Consider the following 19,939-nt stretch of genomic DNA (forward strand, 5'->3'; position numbering starts at 1 on the left):
CTTGTGATATGCACCAGCTACTGATATGACCACCCACAACCTGCTCCCATGGCTTCACGTGACCCTGATTAGCAAGTGCTACGCCTTGCCCAAGGGTGACCTGCAGACTAGCAGAAGGGAGAACCGCATTAGATCTCCTTTGATAGAGACACATCTCCATCCCGCCACCCCATATGATTATAATGTAGGTATAATTTGATGTAGGATGGCACAGTAGTGTAGTGCTTAGCGCAATGCTTTACTGTACAGGTGACCTGGTTCAATTGCCACCGCTGTCTGAAAAAGGTTTGTACATTCTCCCCATGACCATGTGGGTGTCCTCCGTGTGCTCCACTTTCCTCCCACAGTCCAAAGACGTACCGGTTGGGAGGTTAATTGGTCATTGTAAATTGTCTCATGATTTGGCTAGAATTAAATCTGGGGGTTGCTGGGCAGCATGGCTTGAAGGGCCAGAAGGGCCTAGTCTGTACTGTATCTCAATAAAAAAATAATAAAATAATTACAATGTTTAAAAGATATTTGACATATTAATGAATAGGGAAGATTCAGAGGGATATGGATCAAATGCATGCAATTGGGATTAACTCAGGAAGATCCTTGATTGGCATGGACTAGTTGGAACAAAGGGCCTCTTTGTGTGCTAATCCAAACAAATTATTACTTTAAAGAGGCACTGGGATCTGCAGACTGTAATAAAGTTAAGATTATATTTTAGTTTTTTTATACATTTATATATATACAAACATTTGTATATATTCTTGTTAATTTAAATAATTATGGGTTATACGTAAAAATATGTTAAATGCACTCATCATCACCCTACCATGTGATATGTAAGAGCCTCGCGTAAAGAAAAGACAAAGTTGTACCTGTATTTCTGGATTTGCTGAATCTCCTTTGAATTAATTTATGGTTTGAAGTTACAAAATATAACAATAATGTTTAAGGAAAATTCCACAGAGTGATGAAAAACTTATTTTCATATTAATATTATGAAGTAAAACAATAATCTTTCTTCTGAGAGCTAAAATTGACTTATACTGTAGCTCCTGGAATTATTGAATACTGACAAATACTCTTAAAGTTTGTAAAATATGAATCTCAGTGTTGTATAGTGCATATATATTTTGATAATAAATGTACTTTGAAAAAATATTAGTCAGCTACTGATTGCAATTTCTTTCCTTTATAAATTGGTTACATAATAGGCAAACAAATAATTTGTGATACAAAGAAACACCCAAACAAGATAAACTTTTTTTCTGGCAAATAATTTGGTTCAACAAAGTAGAAGGAAAACTAGAAAATACTTGCATTCTGTACGGTGAACTTCCGTATGGTATAATCCACAAGCACTGTGACATCTTCCACTGAGACCCGTATTGCCCCATATGTCCATAATCCCTGATCAGGCCAGTACTTATAACACTTTTCCTGCATGATTAAGTAAATACTTAATATGAAATATTATTTAAAAAATCAAACCCTTTAGAAGTATTTTCTACAGTTACAGCAATAATGTTAGAGGAAGTGCTTCCTGTTTATTTATCAGGAGCTTACAAATGCTACTGCATCATAATGGATTATAATATTAAAGATCAGAACTTTGGCAATAATAAGACATATAACTTAACAATCAAGCAATGTACTTCACAGAATCAGTTTAGAGTTTTTCAGTGAATGAGTGTTGATTAACTCTTTAAATAATATTTTTATTTCAGCCACTTAAGCAGCAAATAGAAAATGAAGGAAAAATGTACAAATAGTTAGAAACAACATTCCCTCTGAAGGAAGGCTATATTTACTGGAGCTCTTTAAATATGTTGAAATGATCTCAGGAATTCACTTTGACCTGATCGGGGGGGGGGGGCACCTCCGTGGTTCTGATGTTTCTATCCTTCATTCAATTGGCTTCTTGTATCGTGGATGTCTGTGAAGTTTAAGAATTTCAGGTTGTATACTGTATACATTTCTCTGATATTAAATTGAACCAATTGAATGCATGGCATCTGCATTTTGATATCCAAAGTGTATTAACAAATAACTACTTCCTGAGAGGCTGAGTAGAGTTAGCACAATTTTTCTTTTGATACAGTATTGAAATATTGCTGCCCATAAAAACTTTTATAAAAATCTAACATGTTGACCAGAGTGGAATGTTTTGCAGTCAGGGTTTGGTTTTGCCCTTGTGACTGATCTGATTTGAAATTTAAATGTGGTTTTGTTCAATTTCCTTTAGAGCCAAAGCAATATGTAATTGCAACAGTTTAAATTTGCATGGAGGAAATCATAGAACAACTGCGAGCTTGAACTGAGCCTGATAAAATTAGTCTTTTCCTTTTTTTCTTCTCCTCCCAAATTCAATTCAAAATTGATTGCCTTTAATAGTACAAGATGCTTAATTAGATCACATTAGGCTACATAAGCTGTTGCCATTCCTTAAAATGCTCACTTACAAATGACTGGAAAGAAAAACATTTTTTCTTCAAACCATTATTTTGAAGCATTTGTATAAGGTAAATTTCCATGCATGTTTAACTATAATTTTGCATCCGAAGGAGCACTTTAAAATTGATGTTTAGATGCTGCTACTGTCTAAGTTAATAGTATACATGAATGGAATTAATCTTGTTTTTCATATACTATGAATTTTCAGTAATTTCCTTCATTGATTAGAATAAAATGAATCACAAGGTAAATACTATGGTGTAAAAGTTTCAGAACTGAAAAAAATTGATTTTGATATCTGCTAATTTAATAGTCATTGAAGTTACTAGATTATAATAGTCATTTTGCCACTGAAAGTTAAGTAAAAATAAAGTCTAGAAATTAATTCTAGCTCTTTTTGGTACAGTTAATCATAGCTACTTCTTACCTTAATGCCCACTTGTGGGATCTATTACAAATAGTTTAAATTAGTGAAATTTATCATTCAAAAAAGCATAGAATTACAACTTTGCAAATCCTAATGCCTTGCAAATGTCGCTGGGGACATAGAGTATATCCTTCACAACATAAAATGCAATTATACAAAAGAGAGGGAAAAACATGTCAGCGTTGTGCCTAGTGACCATTCCAACCAAACTGATCCCATCAATTCCTATGCTCTAATTGTCCAACACTACTACTACAAAATGTTTATCTCTGCAGTGAAATCTTTCTGCAGGCACTCAAACACATGGAAACTACCTTCTGCTCTTGTAGTAGAGTGATCAGCCAGGAAAGCATAATTAAAGATTAAAATCTCAATGTTCCATGAGGGATACTTCAATTTACATATGGTTAATGATTTAAAACAAAGTTTGCTTCTTGCTTTATTGATATTGAAAAATATCAGTTGCACACAATATATTTTTACATTAATTTCAAAGCTTAATTATGAAACCAGTGAGGCACACATTAATGATGTCATTGCATGCACAAGAGATAACAAAGAACTGACTTGCTACACCAAGGTGAATTATGCCCAGAAATGCACAGTTCAATTTCTTCATGGGTGAGATTTCCATTGGGAGTGACCACAAGCAATTTCAAACAAGTACAAAATTATTTTATGCATAGTTTACACACTAATGTGTGCAAATGTATTGCGTTTCCAGATATGAATATTTTCAGTTAAATCTGTTTAACTTCTGTAGACATAGTAACTGAAGTTCCTTAAAACTGTACTCAGTTTGTAGTTCTAGTAGACAGATTTGTTTTGCAAAACCTAAGTATTCTTGTGATAAATCAGTTGATGATTTTGTTTTGAAATTGAATGACTAGTTCATGAAGAAAATGCATTCTGGTGCTCATTTAGAAATTACAGCTTTCTACATCAAAAGAGAAATTATTAATATCCTGAAGAGAAGTAATACTGGAATGTTAGGAGAATAGTTATTTTTTTTTAAAGATATTTTGTTGGAAGTCTAGTTCAAGCTGCTTTGGAATCTGATTTTCCTTTCTGGCTTATAAAGGAAGGAATTGTGTACAATATTCCAAGTGCAGCAGGAACAAATTGTTCTATGAAACTGTTTACATAGATTGGTACCACATGATACTGGCCGTGGTTTAGTGGCTCCCTCAGGTTCTGAAGCTGATACTGTTATTTACAAACCTATTTCTTTTCCAATTCCTTCTATTCAAGTTGGCACAGCAATGTCATGCTTTGTCCATTATATACCTGGCTGGCAAACTCACAGCTGCTTACTGTTGTCTGCCACTATACACTTGCTTAGTTTCTAATTTTCTTGTCTAATAAATCGTGATGGAATGTTTGTTCATATTTCATTTAAATTACTTATTGAAGTTATACAAAGAATTTCACGTTTCTGATAGCGTGCAACTGCTTTACCTTTGTGGCAGTTAAAAAAAATTGACAAACTGGAATCTAATCAATTCTATGAGCAAATAAGCTTTCCTTAGTCTTCCAGCCGGGTATAGGTATCGATTTTAACAGACTTTTTATTTCCAAAAAATATATTTATTCAGAAATATTACAAAATAAAGTTATTTACAAAAAAACCATTCATTGACTCTGAGTCCTTATTCAAAGTTATTTACAATAAATCATGCGTTGACTCTCAGTCCTTATTCAAAATAAAGCTGTTTACAATAAATTATTCGTTGACTCTCAAACCTTAGTCAAGAATAAAACTTATTTACAATAAAACTATTTACAATAAAAAACAGGCATTGACTCTTATTCCTTTACCGAAGTTCCTTTACGGTCTATACATTGCCACATTTCCAGCCACTCCTGTGGCACTATGTGATTCATCTATCCACACCGCTGATGAAGGGTATACTCCTCCCCACCCGACCCCCCTCACTCCTGCGGGTGATGAACCCTAAACTGTGGTCCTTCCTCAACAGGCTTTCGCGGTGCCTGCACCAAGTTTGAGTGCATCCCTCAGCACATATTCCTGCAGGCGAGAATGTGCCAGCCGGCGGCATTCAGCACGGACATCTCCATGTGCTGGTAGACCATCAAGTTTCGGGCTAACCAAGGAGTGTCCTTCACCGAGTTGATGATCTGCCAGCAGCATCGGATGTTGGTCTCTGTGTGCGACCCCGGGAACAGCCCGTAAATCAGGGAGTCCTCGGTTACACAGCTGCTGGGCATGAATCTCGACACCATCCCTTCCATCCTCCTCCACACCTTCTTCGCGAACCCACAGTGTGCAAAGAGGTGAGTCACCAACTCCGCCTCATTGCAGTTCTCCCGTGGGCAGCGGGGTATGGAGATGATGTTCCGGGTGTACAGGAGGGATTTGACTGGGAGGGCGCCTCTCACCGCCAGCCAGGCGAGGTCCTGGTGCCTGTTAGTGAGGTCTGGCAATGAGGCAACTTGCCAGATGAACTGGACAGTCTGCTCAGGGAACCACCCCACTGTGTCCATCACATCCTTCTCCTGCTGTGCCTGCAGGACGTTACGTGCCGACCACTGCCTGATGGCCCTGTGGTCAAAGGCATTGACCTGGAAGAACTTTTCTACGAAGGACAGGTATGGCGGCAACGACCAGCTGACTGGAGCATTGTGCGGGAGTGGGGCCAGACACATCCTTTGTAGCCAGGGCGACAGGTAGAACCTGGGCACATAGTGGTACTTTGTGCCCATGTATCTGGGATCCATGCACAGCCTGATGCAGCCAAACATGAAGCTGGCCATCAGGGTGAGGGCGACATTGGGGACGTTTTTGCCCCCATTGTCCAGGGACTTGTGCATGACGGTCATCTCACCCGCTCCATCTTGGATCCCCAGACAAATCTGAAGACAGCTCGGGTGATTTCTGAGCTGTAGGAGCCGGGGATGGGCCACACCTGAGCCAAGTACAGCAGCCCTGAGAGCACCTCACACCTGATAACCGGGTTCTTGCCCGTTATTGAAAGGGAGTGCCCTCCCCACAGTCCCAGTTTTTGTTTCACCTTGGCAGTCCGCTCCTGCCAATCTTATTGCACACCTGGGCCCCTCCGAACCAGATCCCCAACACCTTCACGTGGTCAGACCTGATGGTGAAGGGGACACTGGATCGGTCGGGGATTTGCCGAACAGCATGGCTTCACTCTTCATGTGGTTGACCCTGGCCTCCGACGCTAGCTGAAACTGTTCGCACATGTACATAAGTCTGCGAACTGACCTCCGATCAGAGCAGATGATGGTAATGTCATCCATGTACAGGGAGGTTTTGACTTGCGTCCCTCCACTGCCTGGCAGCGTCACCCCTCTTATGCCCTCATCCCTCCTGATGGCTTCGGCAAAGGGCTCTATGCAGCACACAAACAAGACAGGGGAGAGTGGACAGCCCTGCCTGCCTTCAGACTTCACAAGACAAGACAAGACAAAGGAGCAGAAGTAGGCCATTCGGCCCATCGAGGACTTGATGGAGAAGCTGTCTGTTTCCCACCCGTTGACCTGGACTGCACTACAGCTATCTGTGTAGAGCAGTCTGATCCAATTCCAGATTCCCTCCCCAAATCTCATTTTGGAGAGCACGTCTGCAATGTACGTGTGCGATATCCTGTCAAAGGCTTTCTCCTGGTCCAAGCTGACCAGGCAGGCGTCCACCCTCCTGTCCTGCACGTAGGTGATGGTGCCCCTCAGCAGTGCGAGGCTGTCCGAGATCTTCCTGCCCAGTACAGCACAGGTTTGATCCAGGTGGATCACCTGTCCCAGAGCAGACTTGACCCTGTTGGTGATAGCCTTGGACAGGATCTTGTAGCCAACATTCAGGAGAGAGATGGGCCTCCAATTCGTAATGTCCTCCTTTTCCCCCTTCTGCTTGTAGATGAGGGTGATGATGCCCTTCCTCATGAACTCTGACATGCAGCCAGCCAGAAGCATAGCGTTGTACACTTCCAGCAGGTCTGGGCCCATCCAGTTCCACAGAGCTGAATACAACTCGACCGGTAGGCCATTGCCTCCGGGAGTCCTATTCGACCCAAAGGAACGGACGGAGCCTGTCAGCTCGTCCAGGGTCAGAGGCTGATCCAGACTCTCCCGTACGCTGTCACCTAAGACCTGCATGATAGACGACAGGAAGTTGTGGGAGGCTGTGGTGTCTGTGGCCAAGGTTTGGACCCTTGATCGGAAGATGATCTTGGAGGATTCAGCGGCGAGGTGCTGGGCTTGCCGGCCCTTCACCTCTCGCAATTCCTCCCTGACATCCACCCCCTTCAACTGCAGAAGGAGGAGTTGCTGCAGCTCTGTCTGGAGTTTTCACAGTTCCCTCTGCTCCTGTCTTGCTTTCTGGATACCCTTGAGAATGAAGAACCCTTGATGTTCTCCTTGGTGGCTTCCCACCAGAGAACCAGGGAATCAAAGAAGGCTTTCAAGGTTCTCCAACCTGTGTACTCCTTCTTTAGGTCCTTAATATTCTCTGGGGTTAGCAGCTTAAAGTTCAGCTTCCACGTCCCCCTACCTGCCTTCTGATCCTCCCGTAAGTGGTAGGTGGCTCTCAGAAGGCAGTGGTCAGAAAAGAACGCCGGCGTGACGTCGGTGGATCTGACCGTGAGGGACTCTGACAGGAAGAGGAAGTCGATCCGGGGTCGGGCTGTGCCATCCGATCATGTTCAGGTGGCTTATGGCTGTGCTCCACCTGTGGGGGTGCCAAAGGCTTGGCGCAGCTTGGCTGTCTTCAGCGTTTCCATCAGGAGTCTGGAGGTACTGTCCAGCCTGCCATTGGCGCTGCCAGATCGTCCTGCCGCATCAAGTCTCCGGCCAGAACGACCGGCTGGGACGTCACCAGCAGTGGAGCGAGCCACTCGAGGATGGCCAGACGCTCGCTCCGCACGGGGGAGGTGTACACGTTGATCAGCCGGAGCGGAGTCCCCCGGTGTTTGACGTCTGCTACCACGAGGAGCCCCACAAACACCTCTTTAACTTGGGTGACTGAGAAGTTACCTCCCTGTAACAGAATCCCCAGGCCAGAGGCACGGCAATCATTGCCCCCCGACCACACCGACAAACCCTGGGACCACCACCGTGACCACCTCCGGTAGATGTGGAGGTGCGGTAGACTGCACCCTTGGAGGAAGGTCACGTCGGCATTCATAGTGTTCAGGTACTGGAGCGTGCTGACGTAACGCCCAGTACTCTTCACACTGTGAATGTTTAAGGACGCAAGTTTAAGGTCCATCACCCTTTGCAGATCTTTGTCCTCACCTTTGCCGTCTTGGCGAAGACTGAGGGAGGGTGGGTGGGTGACACAGCTGCTGGTGTCCACCCTCAGCCTCACCCTGACCTTCATTTTACTTGTTCATACACACAGACTGTCGTTGACGTTCTCACACTTACCCACGCTCTCCACATATCGCGCTAGGAAATGTGAGGATGTCAACGACCGGTACGTGGCGGTTGAACATTTGCACTGTAACCGTTCTCTCTTGCTGCGTTGCGTCAGCGAAGAGGGGCTGCGCTTTTAGTAGCAACAGTGGCACCTCGCTCCTCTTCTCACGAAAGCAGTCACGTAATTTCTGCCACCCTGCGGCATGCCAGAAGGTGACTTCATAGTAACCAGCAAAATCCTGGATGCAGTAAGGATTATCCGCCTTGAAGCCACAGCAATCCAGTAGCACCTTGTGAATGAAGGTCTCCCTACTGAAACGTTGCCTTCCTTCAGATCCCGAACACTCAATCGGACAGTGTTCTTGATCCCAGCCTCACGAGCTGAAGGGCTGGTTACCCCACGAGTTGAAGGGCTGGTTACCCCATGAGTCGAAGCGCTGGTCTCTCCAGCCTTCTTCCCTGGTGCACTGGTCTCTCCAGCCATCCTCTTTTCCATCTCCGTTGTACAGGGGAGGAGTGATAGATTGCGAGCCAATCCACACCAGGCTCCACCCCTGTGTCAGCGCGAGGCCTGCTCCTCAGCCAACGCTCGCTGTGTCCTGAAAAGAACACTGGGAATTGCTGCGTTTTGAAGAGAACACTTGATCTTAGCCAAAAAGTTCCTGGGAGAACTGCTTTAATGATCACGGTCTCTCCCCTGCCAGGTAAAATGTCAGGAAGTGTCTACAATAGTGGCCACATTGATTTTAGCTGATGTTTTGTTAACAAACTCTGTCACCTTCATCAGGGATGATGCCTAGACATGTTTAGTTCGGTGGTATTCATATCCCATCGTCTGCCCCTTCTGATTGGTTAGTCCTCATCCAATCAGATTTTCTGCTGTCCCACCATGTTTACAATTGAATTCCAGTTCTTACTTGGAGCGAAACCTTTATCTTTGTTAAAATTCTTTTCCAGTAGTTTAATTTCCATGGCTTCCTTCACCATTGGCGTGGCACAGTAGTTTCATGCCATCAAAGTCAACCCTATGGCCATTGTGAATGCAGTGTTCTGCTACTGCTGATTTCTTTAGGTAACCCAAATGGATACACCTCCTGTGCTCCTTGATGCAGGTTTCCACCGTGCAGAGTTTGTCATTGAAATGTTGGTTAAAATCACTATTTATACCTGGCTGGAAGGCCAAGAAGAGTTTATTCGTCATATATGCCGGGAAAGCATTAGGTCCTCTTTCAATTTTATGAGCATTTCAATAAAAATCTGATAAGTACTATCTCAGAAAGTTGATTCATCTATGAAAATATCAAAGAAGAAATCCGGGGGGAACTTCCGGGTCATCAAGGGAATGGCGGCGTAAGGAAAAGGTCTCTCGACAAAAAAGAAGGTAAACTGCCCCAAAATTGAATTTAGACAAATACTTAATATTGCATAACTATATTAATAAAAGAGGCAAGGATGATGTCTAAGAACAAGAATAAAAAGTCCGCTTCGAAGGCTGATAAACATAAGGAGATGCAGCAAGGCGACGGGCCTAGCTCCCCCACGGCAAGCCAGGACGGAGATAATGAGGGGGAATCGGTGACTCTGTCTTTGATGCTCGGAGAGATTCGCGAGTTCCGACAAGATAACAGCAAACAGCTGGAAGATATTAAAGGAGAAATAGTAAAAACTAACTCGCGGATAGATGAAGCCGAAGCGAGGATTGTTGGAATTGAAGAGAAGCTACAAAACGCCGAGGAAGTGATAGCAGAAATGCTGAAGCTACAAGACCAGCTCCAGTGGAAACTAATAGATCAAGAAGGCCGCTCGAGAAGGGAAAATGTGAGGATCTACGGAGTTCCCGAAGGAACCGAAGGTAAACCCGGATTGATGATTTCCTTCGTGGAGATGCTGCTTAGAGAGAACCTTGATATACCGGCCGCAAAAGACCTACAGATAGAAAGGGCTCACCGCGCGTTGGCACCACAGCCTCCGGCAGGCGCCCAGCCCAGATCGATTCTGATCAGATTTCTCAGTTACAGAACGAAGAAAGAGGTGCTTAAAAGAGCATGGCAAAAGAAAGGTTTCATGTGGAACAACTGCAAAATCAGTTTAGACCACGACTACGCACCGGGGATTCTTGCCAGACGGAAGGAATATACGGAAACACGGAGAGTCCTGAAGGAAAACAACATCAGATTCCAGACCCTGTATCCAGCTTGGCTGAGAGTCTTTTACGACGAAGGGACAAAAACTTACGCTACGGTGGAGGAGGCAACGTTGGACCTGGCGGACCGGGGACTACCTATTAAAGTTATCACCCAACCGGAGTCGCTACTGGAGAGGATTCGGCAGAAGTCGTGGCAGTCAGTGGGGCGAGGACGCTCCACTCGAACCAGAGTGTCAAACTACAAGGAAAAGCTGCAAATATTCAGACGCGAATGTACAGAGAATACAGATTAATTAAGAGAAATGACTGAAAAGAGTAAATCGGACTTAAAAGTAAAATGAAAACTGGTAACTGAAAATAAACTAGGCGGAATAACTTGAATGATAGCAATATGGTCGAGACATAAATAGGAGAAAATTCTCTATGATTATTCAAACTGCTGAGGGCCCTCTAACACAGGGTGAAGATAGAGGTTATCCCTCTGAACTGAGGCGGGTCGGTGCTCAGGCCTCACTGTGGGAAGTCGGGAAAAATTTTCAAATGTTATACGTTCAGAAATGTCTAGGGTGTGGTTATATGTCTTGGTTTACTGTTGAGAAGGGATTGCTTACTGTTTGGTTAGAAAAGGAGAGTGCTTTTTTTCTACTAGAGAAAAATGCAAACTGAATTGGTAAAAATAATTTCCTATAATGTTAATGGGGTTTTGAATCCAATTAAAAGAAATAAGATTATGTCTAAATTGAAAAAAGAGAGGGCACAAATAGCTTTCCTCCAGGAAACACATATGAGCCAATCTGAACATGGAAAATTAAAAAGAATGGGCTTTAAGCATGTATTTTATTCATCATATAAATTGAGTCACAAAAGAGGGGTAGCTACTTTAATATCAAGTACTCTTAATTATGAACATATTTCAGAGACTAGAGACAAAGAAGGACGGTTTGTAAAAATCACAGGAAGAATAGAAGGTACAGAAATAACATTGCTGAATGTTTATGCTCCTCCAGGTAGTGAATGGTCATTTTATAGACACATTTTTGACCTAATGGTCAGTTCTCGAGGGGTAGTAATTTGTGGAGGGGATTTTAATATTAGATTAAATCCTATATTAGATTCTTCAAGAATAGTTACTCAGAATAAACCTCTGACTCGGAAAGTGAATTCATTGATGGAGGAGTTGGGAATTATAGATGTCTGGAGGGAATTACACCCTACTAGTAAAGATTATACATATTACTCTTTCCCTCATTCAGCCTATTCAAGGATAGACTATTTCTTTATCTTTAATATAGATAGACTCAGGATAAAAAACTGTAATATTGCAACAATTGATCTGTTGGATCATAGCCCAATCTCTATGTCTCTAATCCTGGAAAGGAAAATGAGGAAAACACTATGGAGGCTAAACTCACATATACTCAATAACCCGAAAGTAATGGAGAGGTTAAGGGGAGAAATCAAAGAATATCTAGACCTTAATGACACGGGAGAAACATCACCAGTGATTTTATGGGATACATTGAAAGCTGTACTGAGAGGGAAAATTATTTCCATTACTACTCACATGAAAAAAATCAATGCACAAAAATTAGCAGACCTTCAAGGAAAATTAAAACAACTTCAAGTTGTAGATAGCAACAAAAGTAATTCAAATCGAAAACAGGAAATTAGGAAATTGCAAAGTGAAATTGATGATATTTATACGTTGGAAACTCAAAGAAATTTTCTTTTCCTGAGACAAAAGAATTATGAAGTAGGAGGTAAATCAGCTAGATTATTAGCATATAAATTACGAAAACAACAAGCAGACAATACAATTCATAAAATACAGAATCCAAAGACAAAGCTTGTGGAGAGTACAATAGGGAAAATTCAAGAGAGTTTTGAAACATATTATCGAGAGCTGTACTCCCAACCCCGGGCCCCCAATGAGCCCTGTATAGACAGTGTATTGAATTTTTTAGATCTACCTAAACTTACAGATTTACAAAATGAAAGTTTATTAGAACCAGTAACTGTCAAAGAACTGAACGTGGCCATCTCTAGGTTAAAGGCTGGAAAGTCCCCGGGTTCTGATGGGTTTACCTCAGAGTGGTACAAGTCCCTGAAGACACAGTTAGCCCCATTACTACTTAACATCTTTAATTGGATCTTGCAGAGTGGAGAAACTCCACCTTCCTGGAGAGAAGCAATTATTTCAGTTATTCCTAAAGAGGGTAAAGATAAACTAGAATGTGGCAATTATCGGCCAATTAGTGTTCTTAATTTAGATTACAAACTATTTACATCTATATTAGCGCGCAGATTGGAAAAGCTTTTACCTGGCCTAATCCATTTAGACCAGTCTGGATTTATTCAACAAAGACAAACACAGGACAACATAAGGAGAACTCTGCACATATTAGAACAGGTTAATAAGAACGAGACAGAGACAATGGTAGTAGGATTGGACGCTGAGAAAGCTTTCGATTCGGTTAGTTGGGCATTCCTATACAGAGTGTTAGGAAGATTCGGCTTTCAAGAAAGGTTTATTAAAGTAATTCAGACTCTGTATGACAGCCCTACAGCCCGAATTAAGATAAATGGGGACCTCTCTGACTCCTTCATTTTAGAGAGAGGCACTAGACAGGGATGCCCAATTTCTCCTCTCCTTTTTGCACTATATATTGAACCACTTGCCCAACTAATAAGACAGAGCGAAATCATAAAAGGTATCAAGGTGGCAGGGATTGAACAGAAAGTGGCGTTATTCGCAGATGATGTTTTGGTCTATCTGAGTGAACCAGAAAAATCATTTATAGGATTGTTTACACTGTTGGATGACTTTGGGAAAATATCAGGTTATAAAATAAATGTAAAGAAAACGCAGGTTATGTCCCTAAATTATACACCATCCAAAAAATTGCAGGATACATACGATCTTAAGTGGGAAGCTAAATCATTAAAATATTTAGGAATAACCCTGCCGAAGGATCTTTCAACACTGTCACAGGTAAATTATGGGCCATTAATCTCAGAGATAAAAGCAGATATGCATAGATGGAATCTTATCCCCTTATTAAGTTTAAATTCAAGGATAAATACTATAAAAATGAATATTCTTCCTCAGTTATTATATCTTTTCCGTACTTTACCAGTGGAGGTGGATGATAATCAATTCAGGAAATGGGACAAATGGATTTCCCGCTTCATTTGGCAAGGAAGGAAACCTAGAATTCGATATAACACCTTACAGTTAGGGAAGGAAGGAGGAGGTATGGTTCTTCCTTGCCTGAGAAATTATTTTTATGCCTCACAGATAACCCCTCTGTTATATTGGTGTAATAGGGAATATAAGGCTAGATGGAAGGAAATAGAATTTGGATTAGTTGACAGTTTTCCTCTTCAGGCCTCAATAGCTGACAAAGGATTGATGGCCCAGTTGGAAAAATTTAATAATGCTTGGATAAATCTTACATTAAAAGTATGGCAGAAGGTGGTTAATTCATGTGGAATTAATAACATGTTAAAACTCTTTAGATGTGTGCATATGATACCGAATTCCTTCCCAACAGAGGAGATAAAAGATTTGAGCTATGGATAAAGAAAGGTCTTACAACCTACCTCTCATTTATAGATAAAAGAGTATTACAAAGTTTCCAAATCCTGCAGGACAAACATGGCCTAGAACATAATGACTTTTTTAGGTACCTTCAAATACGAAACTATGTTAACCAGAGTTGTAGATATACAGACCTATCAACAGTAGAATTAGAATTTTTCAAGATTCTGAATTCGGCTTGCAGTTCAATACCTAGTAAATCAGTTTCTCGCCTATATAATGCACTCTCCCATGCTAAAAATGTAAATACACTGTATATTAAAGAGAAGTGGGAGAAAGAAGCGGGGTTGGTACTTTCAGAGGAGGCTTGGGGGAAAATCTGCAGCTTTCAATGGTCCTCGACTAATTCTTTGACTTGGAGAGAACATTGTTGGAAAAACATTATAAGATACTTCAAGACCCCATATCAGGAAAAATATAAAGATACAAATGTGATGTGTTGGAGAAGGTGCGGCTCCAAGGAGGCAAATCATTTTCATATTTTCTGGGATTGCCCTAAATTAAGTCTATTTTGGGAAGGTATTCATAGAACATTAGTTAAGGTATTTAGGTCCCAGATACCTCTGAACTTTGAGACGCTCTATTTGGGGCATGTATTGTTCCTTGAACAGAAGGAAGATATAAAGTTGCTGCAGGCCCTCTTAACGGCAAGTAAGAAATCAATCACTAGAAAATGGCTAAATCCAATACCACCTACATTAGAAGATTGGTACGAAATTATCTTGGAAATATTTAAAATGGAAAAGTTGACTTACTCCCTGAGAACTCAAAAAGAAACATTTTATCAAATCTGGAATAAATGGATTGAATATATAACCCCAATGCGAGCAGACTTTAGATGACTCTCCTAATGATTTATATTGCTCTTCTCATCAACACAGTAATATTGCTAACGTAAGCACCCCTAGTCTAAATGTTTGTTTTTTTTTGGAAAATAGAGAATTAACACAAGTAAAGGGAAAGATTTGGGAAAGGGATAAAAAAAAATGAAAAAATTAAGTAAATAAGTACATAGGGATTGGATAATTATGTCTGCGGGCAGGAACAAGCACGAACAAATTGGGATATAAACACCTACAATGGTTGGTATATAGGCTTGTATGCAACATTTTGGACCAGTGGAAATGGTCCAGAAGGGTTGTATGGAAACTACTACTACCATTTTTCTTAACAACTAATTTCATTACTTAGCCTAATAGGTTAGATTTACCACAGTACATAATTATCTCTTTAAATGTTTATTTTGCTTTTATATCATCTCAATGTGTACTTAAGAATGTATAAATAATTGTAGTTTTATACATATAAAAAAATGGAAAAGGTTATATGTGTGAAAAAAGTACATGATAATTGTGAATTCCTTGTCCAAATAAAAATAAAATTAAAAAAAAAGAAAATATCAAAGAAATACTCTCCAGTTTGATACATGGTACATATTCCTCATACCAAAGCATGTTCAAAGCAGTTATCATATTGTCGGTAACAATATAATTTTTATATATCCACATGCTCACCTCCTTTTTCTCTTTTACATTTGTTAACATAACAATGGTGGCAGATTTCTGTTCCCATATCATTCGCCAGTAATCAGCTACAGTCTCTTCTTTGGGACCTTTAGGGAATAGAGATAGAACTGAGGGCCTGCTTCAGAAATCATTCTGCATCAAAGATATAGGAACAAAACTTTATGCCTTTACTTGATATTATTTTTACATGATCCCATTTCAAATGAAATGGTGGACAATCATATATTACTTAGAAAAGCCACAGGCATCCCCACATGAAGAAACACTTTTTAACATAGAATTTGCTAAATGAACTGATTTGCTTTATCCAGCTTAAAGCTACACAGTGCCTTTTAAAAGTATTCAGTCCCCAACCCTTCTCTCACATAAATCAGTATTACAACCAGTGATCTTGATCAATTTAACCGAGAAATTTTATTTGTGAATCACATGCTCCTTTTTTCACAGTAGGGCCCAAGACACAGGAAAAATTGTAAAGCATGAAAAATTGAAAATTCAGAAGCTGAATTGTCAGCTGTTCAAAAGTATATATCCCCCCCCCCCTTTGCTCAGTTGAACCAGCTCTCACAACTATTACAGCCAGTGGTCTTTTTGGAAAAGTCTCTATTAGCTTTCTACGATGTAATGGAGCAAGATTTTCCCATTCCTCCTTGCAAAATTGCTTAAGCTGTGACAGGTTAGCTGGGGAGTGCCAGTGGACAGCAATCTTGAGGTCCTGCCAGAGATGTTCAATTGGGTTAAGTTCAGGACTCTGACTGGGCCAGTCAAGGGCATCAATTTCCTTCATTTAAGCCACTCCATGATTGCTCTGGCAGTGTGCTTTGGGTTGTTGTCCGACTGAAAGATGAACTTTCTCCCTAATTTAAGCTTTCCGGCAGAGGCTAGCCAGGATCTCTTTGTATTTAGCAGCATTCATCTTCCCATCAATCTTCATCAGATTTCCAGTCCCTGCTGTTGAAAAGCATCCCCATAGAATGATGCTACCTTCACCAATTATTCACGGTAGGGATGGTGTTACCCAGCTGATGTGCAGTATTTGATTTATGCCACATGTACCACTTAGCGTTTTAAGGCCAAAAACTTCCACTTTAGACCACAAGACCTTCTGCCATATCTTTACAGTATTTTCTAAGTGACGCTTTGCAAAATCTTTACAGGCAAGGATATGCTTTTTATTTAGCCAGGGCTTCTTTTGTCCCACTCTTCCATAAATATTCTTCTTGTGTAAGGCCGTAGAGATTGTGGAGCCAGGGACTACATCCCCAGTTGCAGCCATTGACTTCTGCAGCTCACTCAGAGGAACTGTTGGCATATAGTAGCCTCTCTTACAAGGGCCATTCTTCTTCAGCGACTAAGTTTAGAGGGGCAGCCTGACCTAGTCAGTGTGGCTGTGGTCCACCACTTTTTCATGATGGGCTGCACTGTGCTCCAAGATATGTTCAATGCCTTTGAGATGGTCTTGTACCCTTCCCTAGATTTGTGCTTCTCTATTATCATTTCCCCGACTTATCTTGAATGATCTTTTGTCTTCATTTTGGTTTGGTTTGTTGAAAATCTACCATAATTTTAAACCTTACTATATGGTAGATTTCCAACAAACCATATAGAGGTGGTACTTGTTCAAGTGATCCTCCAATTTTCTACATCAACAAACTGAGTGAGTTGGTAAGATAATATGTAGAGTATTGCAGTTACCGAAGTAATAATGAAAATGGAATAAATACCTTTCTAGCCTCACAATCTTGGTTTTTAATTTTTAGTAAATTGTTGACAGGCTTTGGAATTCTTCTTTTGATTTGATGTGATGCACAATGGTTTGTAGATTAGCTCAAAAATCCTACTTCAAAATATTTTAAATTTAGGAAATGAGACAGCAAAATATGAAAATAGTGTGGGTGATGAATACTTTTTCAAGGCACTGTGCTTTGTTTCTGTGCAACATGAAAAAGCTGGAGGAACTCAGTGAGCCAGGCAGCATCTATGGAGCAAAGTGGACAGTTGATGGATGTGGCAAAGTTGTTTCCCATGGTGGGGGAGTCTAGTACGAGAGGGCATGATTTAAGGATTGAAGGGCGCCCATTCAGAACAGAGATGCTAAGAAAGAGGAAAAAAGCAGAGGGTGGTGAATCTATGGAATTTGTTGCCACGGGTGGCAGTGGAGAGCAAGTCATTGAGTGTATTTAAGACAGAGATTGATAGGTATCTGAGTAGCCAGGGCATCAAAGGTTATGGTGAGAAGGCGGGGGAGTGGGACTAAATGGGAGAATGGATCAGCTCATGATAAAATGGTGGAGCAGACTCGATGGGCTGAATGGCTGACTTCTGCTCCTTTGTCTTATGGTCTTATGGTCTATATCAAGACTCTTCAAAAGGAATGGAAAGGGAGGAAATGCAAATACAGTATGAAAAGATGAGGTTGAGGGGTAGAGGAAGAGTTGGAGCAGGGAGTTGACAAGCAGGTGAGCGAGGAGGATGGTGGGAATAATGTAAGAAGCTGGATGGCGATAAGTAGAAGTGAAAGGGATGAACAAGATGGAATCTGATTGGAGGAGACAGTGGACCATCGAATAAAGGGAGAAAGGTGAGGAAGGAAACTAGTAGGAGGAATCTGTGGGTGGTGTGCATATCAAGAGGGCAGGGAAGGAGAAAGAGACGGAGCGATGGGGACCAGTGGGATATGAGGGAAAAAAACCGGGGGGGGGCGGGGGAAGAGTGTGGTTACTGGAAGTTAAGAGAAATTGATGTTTATGCTGTCAAATTGGAGACTACCAAGACAAAATATGAAATGCTGTCTGTGGTTGTACTGTTTTCCAGCACACAGAGTAGAGGTCAACAGTTAATGAGGAAGAAATAGAGATCAGAATAACAGTTGCTGGAAGAGTACAGGCCAAGTTCAAGAATATCCATATGTCGTAGATTCATCCCTCATGGAAACAGGACCTTTGGCTAAACTAGTCTATGACAATCAAGATTCCCATCTAAACTAGATTCACAAGATTTTAAAAGACTTTAAAAAATGATGGTCGCATAATTCAGTGGTTGAATGATGATATAAAAGATTTGCACTAAGAGAGCACATATTAACCCTATTCCTAATTATTATATCATGTTGTAGGTACCTGCATTTATTATGAGGTGCAGGAGAGGGAAATGGGTAATGATGCACCTTTGCTTCCCCCATTAATGGAATTACCATTTACTCTGGTGGGTGTCCAGCCTGTGGTTGGGGAATAGGGAGATGGCCTGGATCAAGCTTAAAGCGATGCTGTAGAAAGTGGCAGTCTGGTTTCTGTTAGTTTATAACTTTTATTCAAGCAGAGTACAGATTCTGGTACATCAGAATTTTTGCTCCACCATTGGATTCAATGTTAAGGTCATGGGCAGAGCACTGAAATGCTGAGGAAAGCAGTTGCATGCACTTCACATCTGGTTCCTCCCCTTTACATGGGGGTTCAAAAAGTTCTAAGGTCAAAGTAAATTCATTTTCAAAGTACACATATGAAGGGTAATAACATTTCCTGAATTGGTGTTATGGGACCTAATGCTCCTGTAAGTCCTTCTCAACAGCAGCAGTGAGAAGGTAGCATGGTTTGGATGATGGGGGTCCTTGTGACAGTGTTCTTTGTAGCTGTGCTTAGTGGTGGAGAGGGCTTTTCTTGGAATAGACTGGGCAGTATCTACCACTTTTTATGGGCTTTTCCATTCATGGGCATTGGTGATTCCACACCAGGTCTATGATCCCCATTCAAACTCCAATTTATTTTTTTTCTAATTTTCAGTTACGTTTATAGTGCTTATCATTAAAATTAACTTTAAAAAAAAATTTATTTAACATTTGTTGCTTTTTTAGTCATTTTAGTTCTTTGGAATGGCTTTTAAAAGACTCTGACTATAAGAGGTATTACGATCTGCCCCACAGGCCTTTTGACAACAGCAATCCATCACAGAGCATCTTTGGAATCTTGTGGAAGTGGGGCCCTTAGCATCCAGCTACTGTAATTTTGGCTGGTCCCCTGTGTTCCAAATGAGTTGGCGTTTTTGAGTGGGCACAACCTTTGTGTACTTTGGTCAACAGACCAGACCCTGTATAATTTGGCCTGATGTGTCTTTGTATATTATGGTATGTTGCGTTCTCACCAAAGCGCTGTTGAAGATTTCCTGACACATCTCATACACCTGCCAAAGGCTCAAACTAGGCTACTAGGATGTTCTACTAGTGACTATCCTTACAGGACAGGAGAAGGTAAGAAATAACCCTAGAATAAAGGTGAATGAAGGACACCACCATTTGTGATATACAAACGTTTATAAATTAATGAAAAGCTCAACTCTAATTATCAAGCTAGTAATTGATTCATAACTCAGATATACTTTATAAATCTGCAGGACACTGAAGATGA

The 19,939-nt window shown here is 41.1% G+C and overlaps 1 protein-coding gene across 9 annotated transcripts in view; it reads right to left on the reverse strand.

Annotated features, from left to right (window-relative positions):
- The window catches only part of ptprea (protein tyrosine phosphatase receptor type Ea), a 303,826-nt gene that overhangs the window by 33,939 nt on the left and 249,948 nt on the right, over positions 1 to 19,939 (reverse strand). For all 9 annotated transcript variants that reach the window (XM_063071813.1, XM_063071815.1, XM_063071816.1 and 6 more), the window contains 2 exons: positions 15,528 to 15,625; positions 1,315 to 1,434 (listed from right to left, as the gene is read on the reverse strand). In XM_063071813.1, the coding sequence (XP_062927883.1) occupies positions 1,315 to 1,434; positions 15,528 to 15,625 (218 nt within the window). The remainder of the gene's footprint in view (positions 1 to 1,314; positions 1,435 to 15,527; positions 15,626 to 19,939) is intronic.

This window comes from Mobula hypostoma, chromosome 19 (genome assembly GCF_963921235.1).
Source record: "Mobula hypostoma chromosome 19, sMobHyp1.1, whole genome shotgun sequence".
Classification (NCBI taxonomy): Eukaryota; Metazoa; Chordata; class Chondrichthyes; order Myliobatiformes; family Myliobatidae; genus Mobula; species Mobula hypostoma.